This window comes from Cetorhinus maximus, chromosome 25 (assembly GCF_964194155.1).
Source record: "Cetorhinus maximus chromosome 25, sCetMax3.hap1.1, whole genome shotgun sequence".
Taxonomy (NCBI): Eukaryota; Metazoa; Chordata; class Chondrichthyes; order Lamniformes; family Cetorhinidae; genus Cetorhinus; species Cetorhinus maximus.
This window is the reverse complement of record NC_135903.1, coordinates 20,094,492-20,107,739: the sequence shown is the minus strand read 5'-3', so window position 1 is coordinate 20,107,739 and position 13,248 is coordinate 20,094,492. Positions and strand designations below refer to the sequence as shown.

The 13,248-nt window shown below is 46.0% G+C and overlaps 1 protein-coding gene across 1 annotated transcript in view; it reads right to left on the bottom strand.

The window, feature by feature from the left end:
• LOC144667951 (band 3 anion transport protein-like) overlaps positions 1-13,248 on the bottom strand; it is a 77,538-nt gene that overhangs the window by 7,210 nt on the left and 57,080 nt on the right. The window contains exons 18-20 of the mRNA XM_078529590.1: positions 10,859-10,948; positions 4,308-4,465; positions 3,145-3,398 (exon numbers count right to left, since the gene is read on the bottom strand). Of these exons, the coding sequence (XP_078385716.1) occupies positions 3,145-3,398; positions 4,308-4,465; positions 10,859-10,948 (502 nt within the window). The remainder of the gene's footprint in view (positions 1-3,144; positions 3,399-4,307; positions 4,466-10,858; positions 10,949-13,248) is intronic.

Genomic DNA, 13,248 nt, shown 5'->3' with positions numbered 1-13,248 from the left:
TCCTTGACAGGCCAAGGAGAAGGTAAGTGTCTTTTCATTTATTCATTCAAGGGATGTGGGCTTTGCTAGCTAGGCCAGCATTTATTTCCCATCCTTAATTGCCCTTGAAAAGGTGGTGGTGAGCTGCCTTACTGAACCGCTGCAGTCCACCTGGTGTTCGTACACCCACAGTGCTGTTAGGGAGGGAGTTCCAGGATTTTGACTTAGCGACAGTGAAGGAATGGCGATATATTTCCAAGTCAGGATGGTGAGTGGCTTGGAGGGGAAGTTGCAGCTGGTGGTGTTCCGATTTATCTGCTGCCCTTGTCCTTCTAGATGGTAGTGGTCATGGATTTGGAAGGTGCTGTCAAAGGACTCTTGGTGAGTTCCTGCAGTGCATCTTGTAGATGGTACACACTGTGTGTCAATGGGTGAAGGAAGTGAATGCTTGTGGATGTGGTGCCAATCAAGAGGGCTGCTTTGTCCAGGATGGTGTCAAACTTCTTGAGTGTTGTTGGAGATGCACTCATCCAGGCAAGTGGGGAGTATTCCATCACACTCCTGACTTGTACCTTGTAGATTGTGGAGAGACTTTGGGGAGTCAGGAGGTGAGTTACTCGCCACAGAATTCCTAGTCTCTGACCTGCTCTTTAGTCACAGTATTTATATGGCTAGTCCAATTCAGTTTCTGGTCAATGGTAATCCCCAGGATGTTGATAGTGGGGGATTCAGCAATGGTAATGCCATTGAATGTCAAGGAGTGATGGATAGATTCTCTCTTGTTGGAGATGTTAAATTGCCTGGCACTTGTGTGGCCTGCATGTTAATTGCCACTTGTCAGCCCAAATCTGGGACATTGTCCAGTTCTTGCTGCATTTGGACATGGACTGCTTCAGTGTCTGAGGAGTTGCGAATGGTGCTGAACATTGTGCAATCATCAGCGAACATCCCCACTTCTGACCTTATGGTGGAAGGAAGGTCATTGATGAAACAGCTGAAGATGGTTGGGCCTAGGACACTAACCTGAGGAACTCCTGTAGTGATGTCCTGGAGCTGGGATGACTGACCTCCAACAACCACAACCTCCTTCCTTTCTGCTGGGTCTGGCTCCAATCAGCAGTAAGTTTTTCCCGATTCTCATTGACTCCAGTTTTGCTGGGACAAGTGCTAACATAAGTGGATAGGATTTGGGGGGTGGAGGGGATCGGAGGTCCAGTGGGGTGGGGGCGGGGTGGTTCGGACTTTTGGATGGGGAGGGGGTTGGACCTCGGTGTGGGGGTGGGGAGGTGGACGTTGTGGGGAGTGGGGTGGGGGTCAGACCTTAGTGGGGGGGGATCAGGTCTGGTTGTGCTTGTGGGGAGAGGGGGTCGGGTTGGGTTGGATATGGGGAGGGGGTTGAGTCAGCGGTGGGAATCCAGTTGGGTCCTGGGGGGATGCGGTTTGGGCAGGGGGTGAGAGTAAGGCCCACGAATGAGTGGAATCCCATGGGGGCTCGGGAGTAATGGAATAACATGTGATGGGGGGGGTGGATAGTTGTGGGGGGGTATGAGGGTAGTCCCCTGGGGGATCGGGCGTGTGGGGGAAGTCAAATGCGAAGTTCGGTCTGGATCTTTACAATAGTTACCAAGAAATTAGAAGAGTTTTTAATTCTTCTAACTTTTTCTGAGTAACTATTGGTGTAACCCTGGTGGAACCATCTGAAGTTTATGATTTAAGTTGCATTTTCGGATTGTTTCCAGCACAGGTCAATTGCCCAGAGGAAGTTTGAGCTTCTCGGCAATTGCCTTGCAAACACTTAACTGTGAAGTTCTGAGTGGGGTTCCCCAGCGCATCTTTGGGGCACCCCCCCCCCCCTCATCTGCCCTTACATATGAATGTAAAAGATCCTATGGTACTATCCAAAGCAGGGGTGTTCTCCCTGGTACCTTGGCCAATATTTATACCTCAACCAATAGCACTAAAACAGACTATCTGGTCGTGATCACATTGCTGTTTGTGGGAGCTTACTGTGCGCAAATTGGCTGCTGCATTTCCCACCTTGTCTTAGTGGGTTGCATTCTTCCGTTTAAGTGGGAAAGTTTTAGCACCAAGTGAATGCTGCCTGGCTTCCTTCAAGTGAAATGTTAATTACACTTCAAAAAAATTATTCATTAGCTGTAAGGTGCTTGGGATGTGTTAGGCACAATAGAAATGCAAGTCTTTCTGTGTATTGCAGTATTTGAAGAACATGGTGTTCCTCTGATGCTCCAGGCAATATTTGTCCTGCATCCAACACGCCTATCATCTCACGACTGGTTTTGGCGGCATCAATTGCGCAAGATGTCTGCCACTTTCACCAACACAATAACAGCTACTGCATGCAATTAATTGGTTGTGAAGTGCTTTGAATGGCTCTGAGAAATATGACAAGGCACTGTTGTGATGCAAAAAGTGCAACACCACAATTGGAGTTTCAAACTGCACTAAGAAATAAATTCTTCTGCTTGCTCACAGCTTCCAGTGGAAACTCCTCCAAAGTGCAGTAATGCTTGAGGCAGAGATAGCTGAAGTTTACCATAACCCACTAACACACTGAGTTTCCAAATCAATTTTGTTAAACCTTTCTGAAATTGCATCTATTTTACATCTTTTGCATGTTGTTTTATAGAAATAAGTTTTTAATTAAAAATGCAGAAGCGTTCAATGAAAACTGAAACAAGCCATAATATCGCCCTGAAAAACTTTACTTCACCACAAAGATGCCAGTTAATTATGGAGCAGCAGTGGGTGAGATTGAGAAGGATGGAGAGAGAAAAGGTCTATGACTTGAGTTCTGACCCATTCTGAGATGCGCAGAGTCACAAACAACCAACCTTGTGAGGAATGAATTTGGGAAAATAAATGCAAAAATAACAACAAATATAACATAAGTATTCCAATGGTTATTAACCATATGCTGTGTGTCATAGTCATGTATTAATAAAACTATTATGAATGAGCCTGTGACTGATCTCCCAGGGCATAAAGGACTGAGGATGCCTCCAAGTGACTGACAACTTGGAATACAACTTACTGAAGAATGCTCCTAAGTGACAGGCTTGCCCCACTAAATCCTTTACTTAAAGTATTTAATTTACTGAAGTACCAAGTATTAAGCCCTACACTGATTATTCCATCCTTACTCACCTACTAGTATAGCAACCACTAGTCCAGTTATTCTCTGCTCCTTTACTTCTTGAATCTGGGGCTTGTCACCTGGTGCAACAGATTTGCTCATCACAGTCAGGGCATTGCAATGGGTGACCGTCCTCACAGTGGTAGCACTAAGCCAAGGCACTCCAAAAAAGGCACTAATTCCACCCATTACCGCAATCAACAGCAAGTCCACGTGGAATCCAGAGCCTTTCACCAATTTCCGCTCTGCCTTACTGACAATAAGTCTAAAAGACATAAAGAACAGGTTAGACCAGTAACAGTTGCGCTTTAACACCAATCTGAGGTCATTATTCACTCCCCTGATTCATTTATGTAGAGACTTTAACAGAGAAAATCATTTCAAAATGTCCATGTGATGGGACCAAGTTGGACCCCAAACCAAAGAAGAAGATAGTAGGAAGGGTGATCAAAAACGTAGTCAAATGAGTAGGTTTTATAGAGATCCTTAGAGGAGGAGAAGAAGATGAAAAGATCGAAGGATTTGGGAAGGAAATTCCAGAGCGCAGGTCCTAGATAGTTGATGTCATGGCTGCCAATGACAGCGTGAAAAGAAGCAGAATATACAAAAGGCCAGAGACAAATGAATGGAGTTCTGAGGTGCATGGTTAAAAGGCTCTGGGAATTTACAAAATATAGAAATATACAAGAACATGAAGGAACTTAAACTCAAGGATAAGAATTTTAAATTTGAATTTGTGGGCCAGCCAGGTGAGCGTTGGAATCATTGAGTTTGGAGGTAACAGAGGCATAGATGAAAGTATGTAAATCAGATGTGTGACAGGAGTGGGGGAATCGATGGATAATATCAGATTTTTTATTGGTTCCGAACATGATTAAAATTAACAATAAATAAAACCCAATGAATTACACCTTTGTAGTTCTGACTTGACATGTTTACTTCTGTAGATAGTGAGGAAGATAGCCACTCTTCAGGTCCTAGGAAACAACCCTTACAGTACAAAGAAATTTGGAAGAAGAAAACATATACTGGATAATGTCATTTCTCATCCTGACTTTCAGTGGAGGATATTCCTCAAAGAACTTTGGAGCAGCATTTGAAGCAATGGCTCATTCAACTTGAATACACCTTTACCAATGCTTCAGGCCTTGGATACTGCCTTCAAAATACTTACGTTGTGATTTGAGATTCCATGAAGACAAGGATAAAAACCAGGATGGCTGGAATAACTGAGGCAGCCATCATCCAATAGGGGAAGTTTTTAAGAGGGTCAATGAACCAGTCTCTTTTTTTGGGGCTTGTCACCTGAAGACCGTCTGGAACAAAGAGTTTCTATAATGAAAAGAATTAAATGAGGTAAGTCGCTTTGCAAAATAAACAAACATACATATAATAATCAACATCATCAGTTCGGTTTTAGTTTTGGACAGCTGATTTGTGCAAAAACCAACATCAAATTTAAGAGACTCTGAGCCAAATTACTGATAAATCCACATAAGCACAGCCTCTTTAAATGAAATGATGCGCAGTACAGGCTCTCAGCCTGTGGAGCTTTCCCATATTTATCTGATGTCAGAGCATTTGGGCAAAGGTTGGCCAGAACCAAATCTTAGGATTTCCCAGTTATGTACATGGTACTGCTGGAGTGTAACCAATCAAGAACACACGAAACATAGAGTATAAAAAGAAAAATATTGCAGACATTGGAAATATGAAATAATAACAGAAAATGCTGAAAATACTGTGGAGGCAGGACAGAGTTAACTTTTCAGGTTAATGATCTTTCATCAAACATGGAAGAAATTACAGGTGTAATAGGTTTTAAACAAGGACAGAGGCAGGGAAAGGGGGGGATGGGATAATAAATGAAAGGGAAGATTAGTGATAGGGTGGAATCCTGAGATTACATGACAAAAGGGATGATGGCGAAAGGCAAAAGGAGGTAGTAGTGGAACAAGTAAAGAATAAAAAGACCTGAATTTTTAGCCTGTCCAGCGAGTGAGATCGGCAGGACTGGAAGTGGATGTGGAATCTGCTCCCGCCTGCGATCAGCTCCTGACATCAATTTCCTGCTGGCTGGCCAATTAACTGAGACAGGCTCAGTGCTGCCAGCATGGACAGGAAGAGGGCAGGCCCTGGGAGCCGTAAGGGTGTAGGCGGGGGATTTAAATGGAGCTCCCTGAAGGCTAAAAGTCTGCACTCAAGAGCCTCAGGGTGCTGCTTTGGAAATCGCATTTTTTGACACATCACTTGAGTCAGAGTGCTGCTACTGTCTCCAGAATGTCATCACTATCTGGAACCATTGCCGGGCACAATGGAAATGCCTGAAACCAGTCTGCCCCCTGTTTACCTGATGAGTGCCTTAGGGTTTTGCTGGAGGCAGTTAGTGACCGATGTGACATCCTGCTGCTGCGGGGCAGTTAGAGGAGGCCAGTTCATGTGACGAAGGAGGTCTGGACGGAGGTGGCAGGCCTGGTCAGCAGCCATGACGTCAATCACAGAACGTGGATCCAATGTAGGAAAAGGTGCATTGACCTTCTGTGCTCTGCCAGGGTGAGTACTCATTCCAGCTGGAACCTTGGATAGGTGTCTTTGTGGGTGGCAGCACTTATTGATGCTCACGGGTGTGAAATGCAGAGCATAATGTGGCACATAATCATGTGCCTTGATAGACCATGGCTGGCACGTATGTCAGGGCGAGGTGCGACAATGTGAAGGACAACTGAACCTGCCTTTTGTAGGGGGTGGGGGTTGGAATGCTCTGGCATGCAGAGGGGAACTAATGAAAGCAATTTTGCCCTTACAGGAGAAGAGGTGTCACAATGCGCAGGAGTGAGGACAGACAGGTGGTGGGACCCCAAACCACCTTCTCCTAAGTCGAGTGGAGGAGCAAGCACTGGAGATGTCCTGCGAACATGGAACCGGGTCCACTGGTCACAGAGAGGCATGGGTGTTGGATGAAGCTAAGAGTTGTTAGGAACTAGAGATCATTTTTAGTAAGTAAAAGTGGGGAAACCTGGGTTTTGGTCAATTTAGAATGGTGTCTGCAAGTCTGTGGGTTTGTCTGTATACCTACATTTAAATGAGTTTTTACAACCCTTCAACTGGTTTGGGGAAGTTAAAATAAAGTAGGGAAAACTGTGCTGTTGCCCAGGAATAAGGGGCCCACAGAGACAGAGAAACAGGAAGCAGTTTGAGTGCAGTTGGTGATTATGCTCTAAGGTGAAGGGAGCAGTTTAAGCCTTTCTCTAGCTGGACATACTAGCAGAGTATGAGTATTTCTATTTCTTAGATGAGTTAAAGCTCTAAAGTTAAAGTAACGGTGAATGATTGAGTTCTGGATCTCAAGGGAGATACCAAGTTGTCAGCAATCTACTCGGGGAGGGAACTGCAGGGAGCAGGTCCTAAAGGAAAAGGAGAGAGGTCCCAAAAAGACCTTTAAGTTAAGTCAAAGAACAAGGACAGGAATCTGGAACAGTTAAAGTAAAGAGCAGAGGAGAAGGTTCCGAGAGAGAGAAAGTTGTGGGCAGCAGAATCCAGGCAAAGTGGGCTTGTGAGAAGATAGCCAAAGGTTGGTGATTCCTTTCTAAGGGCCTTTGAAGCAGCAATATTCTGTTGGCAGGCTGAGTATCTGAGAGAGAGTGTGCTGAAAGCGATGCTTGAATGTACATGGCAATCCAGGGGGAAGGAACATAGGAGAGATTGAAACATTGGAGGTGGATCCTTGTGGAAGATGACCAAGTGAAAGCGTTGTTTGGGAGAAGATTCCAAAGCGAATTCTTTGAGCATTGAGTTTGGAGAGAAAGATGGAGTTCCATGAGACCGGTTGGCTCATGGTGTGACAAGCGTCTAGAGGTGGGAGTGGTTGATGAGAGATCCATAGCACCTGTTTGGAGTGGCATTTGTCACTTGATCTTGGAGTGTGGTGTGTCTGGCCACAGTTCGACTATTGGTTTACACCGTCTGTATACTTACTATGAACATTAGAGTATAAGATAGATATTGTAACTTGTGTTATCCTTACAAATCTGTATATATCTGTAAAGGTATGGTTGTGGTTGAAGGAGGAGTGTAATATAGTTCATCTTTTTCTTTTTTAATAAATGTTTTATTCTTTTATTAAAAGTACATCAGCGGACTCTGTGACTCTGTTCAGTAGCTGCCCTCCAAGTTTCTAAACAAAAAATAAAAGTTAGGATCTATCAAGCCAGATGCCACCCAGGGATTTGAATTGTCCAGTAGTAATATCAGCTGGAATCATTTCATGGTGCAGCGGACAGGGAGGAGATTGGGGGAGGGTATGGGAGATGTAGGGCAGTGGTTGTAGGACTGACACATGAAATTCACTTATCTCTGTTGTTTGTCTATTCAGAAGTGTTGGAGGAATCAATGCGGAGTGTGAGCACTGCGATGGCCCAGAGCTCTGAGCGCACAGGTTCCTCCATAGAGACAGTGGCAAATCTCATGGAGAGGCAGCTCCAGGAACTCAATCGGGGCTTTCCGGAGTTGCGTTCAGACCTGCAAGCCCACACACTGGCAGTGACTCAGCAGATCACTGCCAATGTGAGAGATGGATGAGGCACCTCATGACTCTGCTAGATGCCCCTCCATCTATGGGGAGCAGGGAAGTTCAAACCAACCTCATGTTGGCGGATGACCTGAAGCTCACATCTGGGGGCTCCTCTCAGGGCACTCCTGACGATGTCAGCAACTCTTCCGCCCCTCTGCCAGTGATTGTTGCATCTGAGGAGACCATGACAACTGAGGAGTGCCCAGCCATGACACTGGAATCACCCACCCAGACAAGGCCTGCACAGGCTCTGGTAACCAGAGGACGGCTGCCAACGTCATCAAGGCCGACAGGGCATCAGAGCCAGCAGCCTGTCTCTAATCCAGCTGCCAGCGAGGGGGAAATACCAAGATGTAGTACTCGCAAATGGAAATTTAAGTCACGTTGATCACATAAGGGGTCTCACTGGTGATTAATTCCTCCTTGGCCCATGTGTAATTGTGCACATATATCTTTGCCTTCATTATTAAAATGTTACATAATATTCAATGGCCTTAGTGTGCTTCATGCAATTGTTTTGGAAGAGGGTTGGGAGTTGTGAGTCACACATTTAAAGGGCTGCAGAGGTTGGGAGATGAGTGGAGGGTGACAGGAGTGCCTGATCAGCAACGACCAGCAAGGTGGCATTTCCCTTGCCATCACCTTGACTCCTTGTTTTGGATTCCTAACGGAAAGCCCTCTGAATCAATGTCTCCCTGGTCTCCCTGCCCCCCATAAGCATCCCCACATCTGGATCCTGCTCAACACGCGGGGCTCTTCAGGCTCCTCCTCAGGCTCAGCACTTGAATCGTGCTCTGCGGCCTATGGAACAGGATCACTGTCTTCATCCTCCAATGGGTCCCCACTTCACAGAGCAAGGTTGTGCAGTGCGCAGCAGACAACAACAATAAGGGGGAGACACGCTCAGGAGGATATTGCAGTGATCTATGTGAGTGGTCTGGGCAGCGAAACCTCATCGTGAGTAGGCCTATGGTCTTCTCAATTATTGCTCTTGTGGAGGCATTTGTAGCTTCTCCTCGACTGCAGTCCTTGGGTGCCTCAGTGGCATCATTAGCCACCTTTTCAGCAGATAGCCTTTGTATCCTAGAGCCAGCTACCCAAGCGTGCTGGAGCAATGAACAGCCTTGGCACCTGAGAATGGTGCAGAATGGAGGCATCATGGCAGCTTCCAGGATACCTGGCACAGATCTGTAGTGCCTGGCTTTTGTGGTCACACACAACCTGGACGTTGAGAGAGTGGAAGTCCTTTCTATTTACAAAGGCACCCAGTTCCCTCACTGGCGTCTTTATGGGAACATGCGTGCAGTCAATGGCTCCATGATTGTGCAGAAATCCTGCCATTGCAGAAAAGCCTCTGGTTCACTCTGCCTGGCTAGCCTCATTGGTCCTGACGTTAATGAAGGTGCTGTCCATTTAGAACAGTGCATCAGTGACCAGCTTGATGCAGCTGTGGGCAGCTGATTGGGAGACATCACATTATTCCCCCACTGACCCCTGGTACGAACCTGAGGCATAAATGTTCAGGGCAACCGTCACCTTCAGGGCCACTGTCATAGGGTGGCCACCTGCACAGCTGGAGGCAATTTCGGGGCCGATCATTTCGCATATAGAAGTAACAGTGTCCCTGAAGAAGCAGAGCCTTCTCCGACACTGAACCTCAGACATGCCCAGAAAGCATGCTCGCTGCCTGTACACTCTGCCTGCTGGGTAATGGTGTCTTCTCTAGAATCTTTTGCCTTGAACCTCCTGTGCACCTCCCAGTCCATAGGTCCAACTCCGAGATGGTGCTGTGGGCAACTGGCCTCCTCTCCCTCCTGGCCCTCTCCTTCTCAGAAGGGGAGGTCCCTCCAGTAGCATACACAATCCTCATTTCTGTACAGCCGGTTGCGCAGGTTTCTGCACAGAAGGTTGCCTCTGGGCAGAAAGCCTCTGCAAACGCTGAAAAATCAGAGAGTTCTCTAAAACACCAAAAAAAGTGCCTGGAACGATCTTTAAACCAACGCCAAACAACTAACAGCAAAACTCCTAACTCCTCACCCTATCAAAAACATCCTGTGGGCCTTTTATCCCACCCTAGATATCAAATGCATGAAAAACATGAAGGCCGCCTGGCTGAGTGGCCCATGTGCCTCGCGTAAAAGCGCACGGGCCACTCAAAATCGCTGACAACTGCTCTTTTAGTGGGCTGGATTGGCCCTTTAACCGTCGGTGTTCCGACTTCCGCGCGCGCCCGCCAACCAAAATATCACAAGGCGGCGCAATGATGTCAACACGCCTTCCCGATATCAGCGCGGCCCATTTCGTGACCGTGTCTACTGCGTGTTGATTCTAGTCAAAATATAGGATCTAGGGGAGATTTCAATGGGCAAAGCAGAATTGTCAGCAACAGCTGCCGTACAAAAACTAAAGAAACGGGGGGGCAGAGGTTATGATCTGAAATAGGTGAACTCAGTGTTAAGTCTGGAAAGGTGTAAAGTACCGTCCACCCTGTCGCATACTCATCCCCCATCACCCCACATTCCCTGCCCCTGTACTTGCTTAAACACTTTTTCCAGCTCCGACGTTAAGTTCGTTGACCTGAAACATTGGGTGGGATTTTCCGGTCCCGCCTACCTCAAGATCGGAAATTCCTGCCCAAAGTCAACGGACCATTTGCTGGTTCATCAAATTTTCCCTCCCGCCCACGACGATTCCCATGCTGGGCTGGACTGGAAAATCCCGCACATTAATTCTGTTTCTCACTCTACAGATGCTAAATGCTAAACCAGCTGAGCATTTCCAGCGTTTTCAGTTTTTATTCCCATCATGGAGAATGAGCACCTGTTGGTTCAGCTGGGATAATTTTCTATTTGGAGCAATCATATTTGAAGATATTTAGTCCAGTGGAAGGATAATTGTCGTAAACATACCCTTCCCAACTGCATTAATAAGCCAGTATACCTGGCCACTCACCAATAACAGCATGGAGCACTGCGGACCTGCCTGTCATCTGGAAGTGGATTAGTGAGCTTGCCACAGAGGCTAGTTCAGTTTCAATCTCCCACTGCCAGACATGTCATCTGGGAGCTAATTTGATGCTAGAGAAATCTTTTTACCTGCCCCACCAACGAAGAGTCATTATTGACCAGATAGTGATTAGTGATTGACCCACTGACCTGCGTGTAGGTGTCTTTAATGAAGAAATCTACCAGCACCATGACAAGGATGGCAATGGGAACGCCAAAGTCGCCAATCACACGACGGATCTAAAAGGAGGAAAGAGGGAAACTTTCACCATAAGTCTCACTACAAATGATCAGAAGTCCAGCTAAGCATGCAGTTATCTAGATGGAACAATAACACCACTTTCACTATGAGTGGGAGATTCCTCGCTGAAAGTTTTCTCTATGTGTTGTTATGGGGGGATGCTTACTGAGTAGTTAGAGTTCATGATGTGCTGTTGCAGAGGGTGTAATGGTGGTAGTTATTGTGATATGCCTTTAAGGGGTATCAACACGATACCACTAGAAGGGAAGTGTGTCATGTGATCCAGAAGCTGAACTGGACTACCATATAAATACTGTGGCTACAAGAGCAGGTCAGAGGCTAGGAATCGTGCGACGAGTAACTCACCTCCTGACTCCCCAAAGCCTGTCCAGAAAGTACAAGGCACAAGTCAGGTCTGTGATGGAATATTCCCCACTGCCTGGATGAGTGCAGCTGCCACAACACTTAAGAAGCTTGACACCATCCAAGACAAAGCAGCCCGCTTGATTGGCACCACATCCACAAACATTCACTCCCTCCACTACCGACGCATAGTAGCAGCAGCATGTACCATCTACAAGATGCGCTGCAGAAATTCAACCAAGGGTCCTTCAACAGCACCTTCCAAACCCACGACCACTACCATCTAGAAGGACAAGGGCAGCAGATAGATGGGAACACCGCCATCTGGAAGCTCCCCTCCAAGTCATTCACCATCTTGACTTGGAAATATATCGCTGTTCCTTCACTGTCGCTGGGTCAAAATCCTGGAACTTTCCTCTTAACAGCACTGTGGGTGTACCTCCACCACATGGACTGCAGTGGTTCAAGAGGGCAGCTCACCACCACCTTCTCAAGGGCAATTAGGGATGGACAATAAATGCTGGCCCAGCTAGGGAAGCCCACATCCCATGATAAAAAAAGTCTTAGTTTCACTTTTGCTTTGAGCAGAGCACACACACACAGCTCTAATGTCTTCAAGCTTCATACCTATGTATAACTGTTCTCATGTGCCTAGTCTTAATAAATTAACCCACAACTGTTTACTCAATTCCCTATGAGTGATTGGTGCCTTTATAATTAAAATATTAGGACATTGTGATCAGTGATGGTCAAACAGCCTTGCAGCAAGATTTAGTTCAGTTACAACATGGTGAACAGCCTTAGATCATGCTGCATGGCATGAGAAGACCCTCGATGTTTTTGTCAGACCACATTGAAGTTACAACATCAGAGAGTGTTGAAAACACAGTTGGTGACTATGAAGAAAAGCCTTGAAGACATCAGCTCAAAGCAAAAGTGAAACTAAGACTCAATCACATGACACACTTCCCTTCTAGTAATGTCGTGCTGATATCCCTTAAAGGCATATTACAAAAGCGGGTGGGGTGGGGGTGGGGAAGGGTAGTGGTTACAGAATGAGACAGGTCTTAATTCATTGTAAGGTAGATTTACCATGTGACAGAATTTCCTGACCTGCTACTGGGGCACATGGTTCATCCACTACTTAATGAGTCAAATCCATGACTGAGAGGATACAAAACATTCATAAAATGCAATTGCTACCAATCCTCACTGAAACTATAATGTACATAGACAAGCATTTGATTTGAGTGTCAGCCATGGCTCAGTTGGTAGCACTCTCACTTTGAATCATTAGGTGCTTTTGAGTTCAAATCCCACTACAGGCCTTGAGCATAAAAATCAAGGCTGATACTGAGGGAGTGCTGCACTATTAGAGATGTTATCTTTTGGATGACATGCTAAACTGTGGCTCCATCTGTCTGCTCAGGAGGATGTAAAAGATCCTATTTTGAAGAAGAACGGGTGAGTTACTCAGGTGTCCTGGCCAAAGTATATCCCTCAATCAATATCACAAAAACAGATTATCTTGTCATTACCGCATTGCAGTTTGTGGGAGTTTACAGTTCTCTCTTTCTTTCTTTCTGTCCTGTATGGGTATTATACAAATCGTGTCTGACTGACTAGAAATATGTGATACTAATAAAATGTGCACTGTCTAATTCAATAGGTGCAGGAGCCTGAAGAAACAGTCTGAGTTAGGTCAGAGAGGCTTGGAGAGTCAGACTGAATTGGGGAGGCCTGAAAAATTGACTAGATCAGGAAGATTTAGAGAGTCTGGTCTGGTTTGGAGAGTTAGGCTGGCTCAGCAAAACCTGAAGGGTCCATTGGGTTTGAAGAATTGAGTTTATGTGAGAGGTCTGAAGATTTGAGTTGGGTGACATTGCCTTAAGAGATTAGTCAGGTCCGGAAGCCTGGTGGCAATTAGTTGCATGTG